Source organism: Colius striatus, chromosome 7, assembly GCF_028858725.1.
Source record: "Colius striatus isolate bColStr4 chromosome 7, bColStr4.1.hap1, whole genome shotgun sequence".
NCBI lineage: Eukaryota > Metazoa > Chordata > Aves > Coliiformes > Coliidae > Colius > Colius striatus.
The window spans coordinates 489,984-503,370 of NC_084765.1; the positions used below are offsets into that span (position 1 = coordinate 489,984).

The window sequence follows — 13,387 nt, forward strand, 5'->3', positions numbered from 1 at the left end:
TGTCTGGCATCTTCCCTCTTCTCCAAGTGACTCTGCAGACAGTGTGAGCTGGCAAGGATGTCAGAGGGTGCTGGGGCAGGCTCCTGAATGAGCACAGCAACCAGGGCTGAGAGGGGCTGATACAGTGTGGTGTGGTCTGGTCAAGAGCTTTCCTGAGTTCACCTGGCTTATTAATCTTTGGTTGACTCCTCTTAAGACCTGCCTGTCATGAACATGTACTGCCTTTGCACCAGGGATTTAGAAAGGAGTGGGCTTCCATCCCCCTTGACAGCCAAATGGGGATACAGGCAGCAGACATGGGATCCACAGTGCTCCTCACTGGGATCTTGGGAAAGAGTATTCTCTGCTGCAGCAGGTGTAATTTGTTCTCCAGATCCGTGGTGAGCAGAGACATTAGTAACAGGAAGGAAACTCAGGTTGCATATTACAAGAGCAAACAACAACAATCATGGAAAGTGGCCAGCAGGGAGGCTGTGCAGAGGGCTGCCCAGGCAGGGCTGAGCCTGTGGGAACTGCTGCAGAACAGGCGTGCTGAGGGGCTGCTGGGGGTGAGCTGTGGGCAGCAGCCCTGGCTGATGGGAGTGTGTGGGGAGAAACAGGCTGAGAACATGAGTGCCAGGAGACTCTGGCCTCTGTTAACATATGGACTTGTAACTGGGGTAGTGTTTCTCTCTCCAGACCTCTCATGGTGACCCGCACTGAGTCTCTGGCCTTGCCCCACAGCAGCCCCCTGGCACAGCTCTGCAGCAGCCAGCCTCCAGCTTGGCCTGGCACCCCATGTTCTCTGCAGCTAGGGGCAGGGCAACGGTTGAGACCTGCTTTGCAGCTTCTGGAAGGCTCCACAGTGCATTTCTTTCCTCATCTCCCTTGTCCTTGTTGTGTTGTAGGAAATGGAGATTCTGGACATAACCAGCATCCGAGACACCCGCGTGGGGCGATTCGCCAAAATCCCCAAGGTGAGCACAGCTGACTCCTGCCAGTTGTTCATATGGGCAAGGCAAAGCTGCCTGGGGCTTGGCATGAGCTGAGGCAGTGCCCTCTGGCTTGCTGTCACAAGGTGGAGAAGACCTTGTCTCCTTACATCACAGCCACATAAATATAGAAAAGCTGTCATAGGGGCAGAGAATCATTTTGGTTGCAAAAGACCTTGAAGCTCTTGGAGTTGAAACACTGTTCTCACCCTGCCCAGCCCAGCACTGACCCACAGCCCTCAGCACCTCAGCTCCAGGGCTTTGGGATCCCTCCAGGGCTGGGCAGCCTGACACAGGGGCTGACACCCCTCTCAGGGAAACAGCTCTGCCTCAGCTCCAGCCTCAACCTCCCTGGGGCAGCTTGAGACCATTTCCTCTTGTCCTCTTGTCCTGTCTTTACTCCTGTCCCTGAACTCCCCAGGGATCTTCTGTGCACCCAAAAGACAGGCACTTCAGGACTGTGGTGTATGAGCTTGTTGGAAAGGAAATGCCAGAGATCTGGGACCAGGCCAGTTCCCCTCCCACAGAGCAGCTCTCGGTGTGTGGGGCAGTGGGTGCTCTGCCCTGTGTCTGCCAGCCCTGGGCTTGGCCTGACCTTCACATTCTCTGCTCTGGGAAGTCCCACAAGACACTTGTGATGTTTCTGTATTGAGTCACCAGAGCTGCTCTTGAGCAATGATGCACAGGCTAGGTCAAGGCAGCTGCAGACCTGTACTTGAGTGAGATTCCAGTGCAGTGTGTGGTGGGGTTGTTTTCCTTTTAAAGGGAAGAATATGCAGTTTCAGAAAAACTAGTGCTTCTTCCCCCCAGTAATTGTCAGTGGGCTGTTTGCAGGGCCCAGGCTAAGGGGAGCACAGGCTTTTGGCTTTGCTCTTGGTTTCAGTTATCATGTGAACTTCCTGCAGCACAGTTATCCTTGTTAGGATTTTTGTCTGGGTGTCTTTTCTGTTTAACTTTTCCATGTATGGAGAAGACAAGCAGGAAATGGAAGTAAAGCTGGTAAGTGAGAAACAAGGGAGCAGTGCTAATGGCTCCTTCTGGTAAGATGGGTGCTTCCCAGAGTACTGCAGAAGGGCAGGATTTTGCAATATATGCTGAGAGACCCAAGCAGCCCTCTGTGTGAGTGGTGTGGCTGTTTTCTTAATACTGCCCTGGAAGTGTCTACTCAGCTCCTCAAATGACCATGAGGTGGGTGCTAAAAGCCCAGCAGAGCTCAGGAGCAGTGCCCACCTTGCACGATTCTGAGGGATCATAATTCCCTCTGAGAAACTCCTTCCTGGCATGAAACATGTTTGAGTTTGCAGGAAACCTCAAACTTTGTCTGCAACTTGTTTTGTGGGAATAACATCTGAAAAAATGGGCTTGGAAGGTGGTGTTGAGAGAGTGAAGTATTTGGAGGCGATGGAGCTGGGTGCTACAGTGTGGCCAGGAGGCAGGAACAAAAAGGGCAGCTTCAGGGACAGGCATGAGAAGCTTTTTCTAAGGTGTTAAGCTTTCAGGAGCAAGCAGCAGCTTACAAAATGAATTCAGCTTTGCTATAGACTATAAATGGATGGTGTGAGTACTGAGGCCACAGGTGGACATCCTGGTGGCAGGCAACAGGCAGGCTGGAGAAGGATGCCCTAGATTTCAGCAGTTGGTTAAGGGAGACTCATTGGAGACTACCAGGAGGAACATGCTGGCACAAGCAGAGTCAGAGCTGCCTCTGTGCAGAAGGGATTTCTACTCAAACAGCACCCTTCTGGGAAGAGCCCCTGCTCAAGCCAGGAATGGCTCTGGAAACAAGACCAGCCCCAGGTTCTTAAAGGTAATTCAGAGTGCAGCTTTGGGATGACCAAACTACAATGGCCTGTTGAAAGATTTTAATAAAAGCACAGAGAAGATTGAGAAAAGAATGAGGAAACTGATGAGCAGTACCAGGGGAGCAGAAGGCAGAAGAGGGGAAGCAGAAGCTGTGTTCCACTGTTAGCTCTAAAGCTTTTCAATGCAATTGGAAAGGGGCCTGTGGTTCCTGTCACAAGCAAAGGCTCTTGAACAGAACAAGAGAGGACACCCTTGTCTGGGGAAATTACTGCTGGAGAATCAGAAAAAGGCCTTTTGAGAGGAGAGAGAACCAGCAGACTCCCACCAAGGTCAGTCCCTGGGTCTGTGACGTGCTGCGTGTGCTGGATGGAGACAACGCAGCCTGGCCACGGTGCCAGCTTAGTGGGCTGATAAAATGAGGGTGATTTGTAGAAGGGCCTTGAATTGTTGATGAACTGGATGATCTAATAAGTGATAAAATTTAGCACAGATAAAAATCAGGCAATGCACACACACAAATACCCTAACAGTGTGTAGTGAGAGGCTGAGCACTGCTGCTCAGAAACAAGATCGTGAAGGTAGATAAAGTACAAACAGTGTTCAGCAGAGTTTGAGCCAAAATGTGTTATACAGGAGTTGTAATGAAGGAACTGTGAAATCATGCCACTGTACACCCTGAATGCACCCATCATGCTGAGCATTCCTTGTCTGCTGTGAGATGACACTAGGACTGGGAAAGGTAGAAAGGAGCAGCAAGATAACTACAGGTATGACGTGGCTGCTGTGGGAAGAGCATCTGGCAGGCAGGGACTGTAGCCTGGCAAAATAGGGGGCTTTGTGCAGTTGCACTGTAAAATCAGGAGTTGAATGGAGAAGGTGAGCACAAAGCAGTTACTGCTGCTCCCACTGTGCATCAAGTGGGATTTGCCAGAGGCTGAGCCTCAGCAGAAGGAGGTGCTGGTGTTGCACAGGCCGTGTGGCTGCTGGGAGCTGCACAAGGCATGGAGGAGTCAGGACAAGAAGGAAACGTCCCTAGAGTGTTCTTAAATGCAAGATAATGCCTCTGGTTTAGGAAGCTGCTGAATCATAAATTGCTGGAAGCTGCAGGAATGAATCAGAGAAATATCAGAGTTTGCCCTGCTCTGATGCTGGCCCCAGGCATAAGCTGAGGCACTTTAGCCTGGCTCTCTGGTACAGGGAGGTGCAGAAGCCCTTGTGTCCTTACCCCACAGCTCTCACCCTGGCTGTGGGCTGAGCTGGTGTAGCTGTTGCCTTTGAGCCATTGTAACAGGCCAGGGACAGTATTTCTCAGCCTTGGGAACTGGCTACAGCTCACTTCTTACAAAGAAACAAAGGTCAAGCAGCAAGTGATTTATGAAGTACTCTCACCAGGCAGGAGTGAGGCTCTTGGTGACAACCTCTGCTGTGAAAATCTCAAGTGCTTTTTGAGTTCTGCCTTTCACACACCCATTTAAAATAAGTCTTGTTTCTGTTGCAGAGCATTTTGTGGCATTTCTATGACAACATGTTATTAAATGCACCAGGCTGGTTCCTTTTCCACCTGGCTACATCTGCCTCCTTCCAGAGGGGCATGCACATGGAAAACTGGCTGGTGAAGCCAAGAAAGATGTGTTGAGGTGGGGGTGGAAAAGGGTGCTGCCTCCCTTGCCAGGAAATAATGGCTTGGCATGATTGTGTGCAGCTGCTGAAACTAAAACAGGCCCTTTGTCATTGGCTAGAAGTGGAGGAGAAGGTGCTAGTGGATGATATTAAAGGCAAGGAAACTGATCCCAGCTGTTGGAATAGCTTTGGGTAGTGCCAGTAACGAATGAAGCATCCTTTTCCCCTCCTCTCCTCTTCCTTGCCAGTGACACCATGGCAAATCCACAGCCTGTGCTCTGGTTTGGGAGTTCACAAGGAAGGACAGTGCTTCACTGAGCCCCTCTGTGCTATTGCTTTCCCCTGCAAGGGACTCTGCTCTTTCTGGCTGTGGTGAGGTGACACGTGCCCTGAGCTTCTCGTACAGATGTAGGTGAAATAAGGCTCCTTGCTAATAGCTTGTACAGGGGCTGCTGAGTGATTTTACTTTCCTGCTGCTCAGCAAGAGATTTGGGTTTTTTTATTGTAGCCTGTGTGCACAGTGAGAAGAGCAACACCAAAGCACCCACACAGAAAACCCTTCTGGAAAGACTGTCATCCACACCCCCTTCCCAGAACAGGTCACAGTATTGTCCCTGGCGGGGTCTGAGGGACCTCCCTCCTGCCAGCCCCCATCTATAGGGAGTGGGCAGCCAGCACAGCAAGTGTGGCACTGCACAAAGGACTTGTCAGCAGCAATAGGAGCCACCTCCAAAGGAGAAGAGATGCTGCTCTTTGCCCAAGAAAGAAATGATTCCTCGAACTGAACCTGCCTGAAAGGGGAGGACACTGTGCTCTCTTTGGGAGGCTGCTCCCTCTGTGTCTGGGCCCCCTGCCCCTGGCACACACCATGCACACAGCCCTCCACTGCTCCTGGGACCTCTTCTACACACGTGCAGGTTTCTCCTCCTCACCCCCTTTGCTTTATTTTCTTTGAGAGCTCTGAGTGTTCTGCAGTGATTTATCTCTCTGGAACCCTTTTTGAGAGATGGGGCAGAATGAACTCTGGCACATGTTCAAGAGTAACAAAGATAAGAATTAGCAGGGACTTGGAACATAATTGAGACAAGATAAAAAGCTATTGAAGGTAGTTCAGCAGCGTGCTGGAGCAGATCAAGATGTCATTTACAATGCAAGTCTGTGCTTTCCTTTGAGTCACAGGGAGCAGTAATGGCTGCTCTGGTTTGTTTTGTTCTGATGCAGCAAGACCCCAGAACACTGACAGAAAATGTAATAGCACCAAGACACATGATGTTCCAGGCCAGGCTGCTGGGCTCATCTCAGCTGTTGTTTAGACATGTCAGCAAACGTTGGCGCTGGAACGAGCAGAGTCTGTCATAAAAACAGAAGTTGTCTTTTTCTTACTGTCATAAAACAGCTTCATCCCCCTCTGCATTTTGTTGTTATTGCACCCAGAGATTGCAGGCTCTGAACTGAGCATGTACAAGGGAGAAGAATCATACCAAGGTATTCAGTGTGCCACGTTGTGAGGTGGTGAAGGGGGAGCGAGGAGTGCTGGGGGCCACACAGAGGGCTGAGCCCTGGCCTCTAAACATGCTGTGGGTGGTCAGTGGTGGGGGAAGGCAGCAGCTCTGGGGGCTGAGCATCATCTCGGTGCTACAGTGGGGATTTGGCACCAGGCCTGAGCTCAGGGCAGAGCTAAACAAAGGCTGATGTTCAGGCCTCCAGGCAGAAGTGTGATCCCAGGGTGCAGCCAGACTGGGATGTGCATGTGCTGAAGTGGGTGGGAGCTTTCTAAAGGGTTTGCAAATGGTGGGGCAGGGGCTATGCAAGGAAACAGTCCCATCTGAAAACCAACCTTTTAGTACCCTGGGCCCTTTTCCCGCCTCTGTGTCTCTGCAGTGTGTGCTCTGGGACAGAGCTTGCTGAGGCACACCACAGTCTGTGTCCCCCCTCACAGTCTGGTCCTGCTCCATTCCAGACCACCACGGGCTGCTCTCTGCCCTGTGAATCTCTGTGCTGCTGCATTTTCTGCTTCCTTCAGATAAGGCAGCAGGGAGAGCTGAGAGTGCTTCATCTGGGCAGGGGCTTCTGCCTCGTTTGGCAGAGAGGGGCTGCTGGAGGCTGTGGCAGCCAGCCCTCCCCTCCCTGCCCCGTGCCCCAGTGCTGCTGACCTGCAGAGCCCCAGGCATGTGTTGATCTTGGTGCTCCCTCCCCCTCCTGACAACCAAATGACTTTCCTTCTCCAAAAGAGATGTGTTGCCGTGGTGTGCTGCTGCAGGCGCCGCGTGCTGAGCCCGTCCCCGCTGCTTCCCGTCTCAGGGCCACAGGGACCCTCTGAGTGGCAGCACCAGGCCTGGCTTTGTTTGTGTTTGCATGAGAATTTGCTTTTCTCTGGACTCTGATTTGTACAGATGAGGATTTGAGGGAAATGAGGAGTGATGTGTGTTTGGGTGAGGTGCTGAGCGTGGCTCCCTTGCTGTGATTTGCATGGCTGCTCTGATCCTCCTGCTTTCCATGGAGCATCCTACGTTTCCTTGATGGCCACCTGCAACCTGCCACTGAGTGATCACACAGTGAAGCTGCTGCACAGGGTGCTGAAGGAGCAGAGGTTATGGAAGAGCCAGGCTCAGTGCTCTGGGGCACAGTCTCTGCTCCTCTCTGCCCAGCTTTGCTCAGGGCCACGCCGACGTGGCTGTGTGTGTCCCAGGAGGGAGAGCACCCTGTGCACAGCAGGCAGCGGTGACGGACCCGCTTAAGGCCAGGCGGGAAGCCAGGAGCTGGGAAAACGTGCCCCAGTTTCAGTCCCTGCCAGGCTCGTCCTTTCTTCTTCCTAAAACACAGCGAGGGGCTGCCAGGGCGAGAGGAGCCGCGTCCTCCCCTGATCAAGGGCAGGGCATGGCGTGTAAAGCGTGGCACAGCTCCCCAGGAACAGCAGCTCCTGAGCAGGTGATGGGGCAGCAGCCACCCCCACGCAGGGCCTGTGTGGGCAGGGAGGGCAGCAGCTCTGCCGTGGGCTGGAAGGGCAGCAGCTCTGCTGTGGGCTGGCAGCTCTGCCGTGGGCTGGAAGGGCAGCAGCTCTGCCATGGGCTGGCAGCTCTGCCAAGGGCAGGGAGGGCAGCAGCTCTGCCGAGGGCCGTGGCGTGAGCCGGGGCGGCTGCCGGAGGAAGCGCTGGGAGGAGTCTCCCATAACAAACACAGGAAACGAGTTGAGCTTCAACCACAAGTTCTCCATTGTCTGAGCTTCATCTAATTTACAGCAGCAGAGCTAAGGAAGCTGAACAGAAGCCAGTGGGTTTGCAAGATGAAGCTGAAGTCAAAATCCTGGCTCTTTGGCACTTGTATGAAAAGTTAAGCCCCAGCAAGAAGTTGCTGTGAGGGTGAGAAGGACGTGGTGGGTCTGTGGGTGCTGCTCACTTCTGCTGCAGAAAATCGCTCACACAGCAAAAATGAGGCATTGCTGAAGTTTCCTAGTTGCCAGAAGTGACTGCTTTCCCCCTTCTTGCCTCCAAATGCATGCAGCCTTCATCCCCCCTGCAGACGGCTGCTCTCATGAAGTGAGACAAAAGCCAGGTGATGGTGAGCTGTAGTCCAGCCCACCCTGTGTGTCCTACAGGTGCTGCAGGTGTGTCAAAATCACTCATGCTCCTGGACTTTGGAAAAACCTCTGCAGAGTTCCTCGTGTGAGTGTGCAGCTGTGTGTGTGATGCTGAGCTGCTTTGCAGTTGCTGCCCTTACAGCCCAATCCTAAATGGAATTGCTTTGTGTGAATCCCAGTGGGATGCAAACAGCTGGCTTGGGCTAAAGGAGGTCCATGGAAGTCAGGTTGGGGAGTTTTCTTCAACTCGCAAGGATTCAGATGGGTTCCAGTTAGTAGCAGCTGAAGGAGTCACTGAACTGGAAGTTTCTGCACACGGCCAAGCTGGGATCCCAGTTACACACCTGAGAGTGGCCTGTGATCCTCAGCCATGAGTTTTGCCCTCAGTTTCCAAGGGAGCAGGTGCTCTGTCAGCCTCCCTGTTGGCTTTGATGGGGATTTGCCAGGGTTTCCTTCTAGGACACGGGAGTTCTATCTTTTCCTTCTGAATAGCGACGGTCAGCCCGACTGGGGGATCCTTGGGCTCAGTGAGGCCTCACATGGGCACACAGAAAATGCCACATCATTTAAAGGGATTCTATTAATACTTCCCTATGGTGATGAAATCCAAGTGTGACTAATCAGATGAGCCTTGCATTTAACCAAACAAGTCTCTGGTGAGCCATTGCTGGGGGATACTGCAACTGCTATGGAAAAACCCACTTGCAGCAAGCGCCAGCCTGTGGACAATGGGACTGGGAGGCAGAGCCCATCTCCCCAGGTCTAAAGGTGGCAGACCTCCTGGGTCCCAAGCAACATCTTTCTTGTGGAGGTAGGTTGCAGCAAAAGGTATCACACTAACCTAAAAGACCTTCTCAGTGTGTGTTTTGACAGGTGGCTGTCTGCAATAACCTGGTTTTGTGCCTCTGCTGTGAGCAGGACAAGTACTCCTCTGCTTGTCTACAGGTTCAGGCTGAAGCTTCAGAGGGAATTGCTGTAAGAGCAGTCTCCAGTTTGTAGCTTTTCAGCCCAAACCAGCATGTTTGTGCAGTGGTGTTAGTCAGAGCTTTCCTCCATGGAGGATCCAGGTAAGGCAGGCTGGAGAGTAAAGCTGAAAAAGGAAAGCCAAGGAAAGGGAGATCACATTACACAGTTCTACAGCCCTTGAAAAGCCTGCTGTGAATCTGAGTCAATGTTTGCATTGGGTCCTGGTTTCTGCAAGCACAGTTTGCCTCATTCTCCCCTCATCTCCATCTGTTCTTCTTCTTTTGCAGTGCCAGAAGCTCCGAGAGGTTTTTAACTTGGATTTCCCTCAGAGCACCTTCCTGCTGAAGACTCTGACCATTGTGTCTGGCCCTGACATGGTGGACCTCACTTTCCATAACTTTGTGTCCTACAAGGAGAATGTTGGCAAGGTATTGAGTCCTCAGGGCAGGGAGGCACTGGGGAACTAAGGACTGGGGCATTGCATGGGGAGCAGGAGAGGAGAGGGGCACACAGGGAACCTGAACCCTGTCAGTGTCACTGGCAGGGTTAGAAACAAGCAGGCTTATGTTCCAGTAAGTTCTGGTACCTCCATGGTTCTAGAACCTTCAGGCCTGTATGGGGAAGGACCAGGAGAGCAAATTTAGTGTGTCAGTTTTGCTCTCCTTGTGCTTTGTGTGGATAAACAGGCAGCTGAGAAGACTCAGGGGAGAAGGTTCAGCAGGCGTTAGGAAGGTGACGTAGCCAAGCCCAGGGCACAGTTGCTGGGGGTTTGAGCCCAGGAGTGTCGAGACAGGTCCCTGCCCTTCAAATGTTTTTGCTGTGCACTTCTCTGGGCAGTTCCAAGTGCCTGTGCCTTGTGTGTTTGTTGCCAGAGCTGGGCTGAGGATATCATGGCCATCGTTCGGAACCCCCTGACGTACAACGCCGCTCGCTACACCTTCCTGGAGAAGATGTGAGTCTGCTGCAGCTGAGGCAGCCCTGTGCTGTCCTGTGTGTGCTGGCAAGCAAGGCTGCTTAGCATCCAGGTCCTTTGGCAGCCTCCTGAACAAGGCCTGTGTCAGCTCAGGAGCCCCAGGGCACTGGAGGGGTTGGTAGTTGGGCCGTGTGTTGTGTGACAAGGGACTGGCCCAGCAGTACCTGAGCCACTCAGACCTGTGGCGTTTCCAAAGGCAGTTCTGAGCCCCAGGGGTATCCCCCAGCACAGTCCCAGTGCTCACACCAGCAAAGTGCTGCCTCTTTCTCTCTGCTCTGCCGTAGTTTGGTTGGAAAGCTGGGATCACTGAAGAGTGGTAACTAATAGGAAATCTTATTATCTCTGTATCTGACTCTTCAGAGGGATCTCTGTGATACCTAAGCTCTTGCAACGTGCCTGTTTCTCCTTCCCAAGAAACAGGAACAGGTTCTGAGGTTAAGTTGACCATCTGTAGGACCTTGATTTCCAGATAACTGTTAGATAGCTTTCCCAGTGGTGTGTTTTTTCTCTCTCCTTGCCTCCCAGGACCTCCCCAGACTGTACAAGGGCATTTTCATCATCTTTTTTATTTCCACAGCCTGGTGAAGCTGAAGATGCAGCTCAATGCAGAGGGGAAGATCCCTGTCAGGAAGTGAGTATGGACATTTGTCTTACTGTGTGTTCAGTCAGGCTAAAGGCAAAGCAGCTAGTGAGAGGATGGTTGCCCAGTGGCTTCAGCTGCCTGTTCTTTCTGCACCTAAGAGGTGGAGATCAGGCCGTGAAAGGGCTCCTGCTGCACCCACGTTCCTCCCAAGGAAAGTGCCTGGGGCATAGTTTAGGTCTGCAAAGGAGATTTGTGGCCCTCATCTCCAGCAAGGAACTGCCTTAAACAGCCATAGATTTCCCTTCCTGGCTGTTGCAAAGAAATAATCAACAAAACCAAGCAACTCTGGTAACATTCTGATCACAGGTTGGTTTGCAGACCCGAGTCCAAAGGTGCAGGAGGCACAGGGCTTGCTTGGCTTCCCATGGGAGTGCCCAGCCAGCCTCAAGCAGAGGTCCTTTGCTTTCACTTGCCTCCTTTCTTCACCTGTGACCATTACAGCCCTTGTCCACTGGTGTAGCTCTGCTGCCCTCAGCCTCTGCTCCAGAAGTGCACGAGGGAGGCAGCTTTTGAGGGCAGGGCTCTGGGCCAGTGGCAGTGCTGGCTCAGGCTGGCTCTGTGCATCAGGGTAGGGCTGCCAGGAGTGTAAGCCAAGGCTACTGTGCTGGGACCAAGAGCAGCCTGGGAGTTTGGGATGATTTCTCCCCTATGCTGCATGGTGTGAATGTGGAGTTGATCTTGTGCCACTTGGTGTCTTTCCAAGTAAAGTCACTCCGTGGCCCATCCTGTGGCTCCGCTGTGTTGCCTCAGCTGGTGAATGAGTGACAAAAGGCTGCCCTGCCTTGTTGAACTCCCTTGTGGGTACTAAATTACCTTTTGTTTGAAGAGCAAGGACCTGCAGATGGTGCATTTGTGGCTGCTGGCTGGGAGCTTTCAGAGCTCTCTGCTTTTGAGTTGCTGCTGTGTGGTGGCATCTCGAGGGGCTGTTGCCAACCCCCAGCAATCAGCAGCCACCAGCTGCGTGTGACATTGCAGAACCATTCCAGAGGGAGTCTGTGCTGCCTCAGTGAGCTCCTGCATGCTTGATCATTAGTCAACAATAAGCATTTCTTGTACTTTGTTTTCTAAACCACCAACCACCAGCATTTCATTCTGTCAGAAACCAGTGTGTTCATCAAAGGGCTTCTAAAATGTGGAGGCACTTCATGAATAACTCCCACCAGGGACGAGGACTTGGGATTGATGTTTAAAATGCAAGCAAGGTAGCACTCCTGCATTCAGCATGCTTCTGAAAGGAGCTACAGAAATATCTGGTACAGGCTGTGCTTCTCTTCAGTGCCCTGGCCTGTCTGTCTTGCAGGGTGGTAAAAATAAAGCATGAGACCATTAAACAGTGCAGATGATGAGCCAGGTTCATAAGAAGGCTCAGTCTGCCCAGGTGCAGGGGGATGGAGGGATTTCAAAGCTCCAGGTCTGAACCCATCTGAAAATTCCACTGAGCATCTGCCTTTCCCTTTGGACATTTAAATCCCTTTTGAATCACAACAAGGCTGCTGCAGTTTTTGCCTTGCAAAGGGCAGCTTGGGAAGCAACATGCCCTGAGTTTGCATAACTCTGCTGCAGCTCCCACTGAACACTTTTCCACCTGTCAACACATTTGGCACTTTTTGTTCCCCTTTTTGGCTGTGAGCAGCTGTGATGCCAGGAGCTTAATAGAGCTGACATCTAAATTTATCCACAGAGGAGAGAGACCTCATTGCTGCTGACTGGGATATGCTGAAAGCAGGGAGAGCTGAGTTCTTGTTACAGTTCCCTGGGGCAGCAAAGAGGCTGCCTTAAGCTGGAGGCTTGACCAAGGGAATTCTGCCCTGCAGCCCAGCTTTCTGAATTGGAGGTGGGCTTTGGTTTGTGCAGCAGCAGGCTTTTGTGCTTCCATCATGTATTTTACCAGCTGCTTTGCCTGTGTAACGAGCCTGTTCCTTGGATTCATGGAAACCAGAACATTTTGCCTTCTCTCAAAGCAGCAAACATGCACAGTGTCAGTTTGGTTTTTATGGAATGTTGACCACGAGTTGCTCCTTGCCCAGGGCAGCAGCTGCAGGGGATGGGGTCTGCTGGGAGTCCTGTCCTGGGGCCGTTGTGGCACGAGACACGACCACAGGGGCCACCTCCAAGAGGGGCAGGGGAGAAAGATTTTGAGGGTAAGCTGGTGCAGTTTAGTGACAGGGCTCTTAGAGAGTCTGTAGCAGAAGTGTAGAACTTGTGTAATAGGGCAGCACTCTGAAAATCCACTGTGGGTTTATAGGACCCAGTACATCCATTACTGCCTTGGAGAAACACTTTCTTCCCTGGTTCATGTTTACAGTCTTCTTGTCGGTCTCCTTGCTGTGCATTTGGAGTGTCTTGCACTCTGGCTGCAGCTCCCAGCCACCCAAACCCAGGCTTTCTGGCTTCAGTCCTGCTGCACTGTGGTGATTCCTCTTTTCTCTGCCTGGTCAGTATTTTTCAGATGTTTCCTGCTGACAGGAAGAGGGTGGAAGCAGCATTAAGTGCCTGTCATCTTCCCAAGGGCAAGGTAAGGCTTTCTGTCTCTTGCTAGCTGGAGGGTAATCTTGTTGCCCACCCTGACTGTGATGCCCTTGGCTATGAAAAAATCATCGGTCCAGATGCTCTCAGTTGCTGTGTGAAGCCTTTTCCTCACAGGTAGCTGCCATGCCTTAGCTGCAGGCCTGCCAGCATCATCCCCCACTGCACTGTGTGGCTCAAGAGGCAGCTCGCCTTCTGCCTGTCTCACTGCTCTTTGAAGCAACAGATCTGACTTGGTGCTTCTTACAGTGCAGGCCCCTGACAGCCCCTACCACTGCATCAGGCTTTAGACTGTCACACAGGAGGCA

At 52.2% G+C, this 13,387-nt stretch overlaps 1 protein-coding gene across 7 annotated transcripts in view; it reads left to right on the top strand.

Annotated features, from left to right (window-relative positions):
• Positions 1-13,387, top strand: part of PLCB2 (phospholipase C beta 2) — a 46,200-nt gene that overhangs the window by 12,548 nt on the left and 20,265 nt on the right. For all 7 annotated transcript variants that reach the window (XR_009819019.1, XM_061999163.1, XM_061999160.1 and 4 more), the window contains exons 3-7: positions 888-956; positions 9,225-9,365; positions 9,810-9,889; positions 10,488-10,541; positions 12,993-13,068. Coding sequence is in view for 6 of the 7 variants with exons in the window: in XM_061999160.1 (XP_061855144.1) it covers positions 888-956; positions 9,225-9,365; positions 9,810-9,889; positions 10,488-10,541; positions 12,993-13,068 (420 nt within the window). In the remaining variant the exon portion in view is untranslated. The remainder of the gene's footprint in view (positions 1-887; positions 957-9,224; positions 9,366-9,809; positions 9,890-10,487; positions 10,542-12,992; positions 13,069-13,387) is intronic.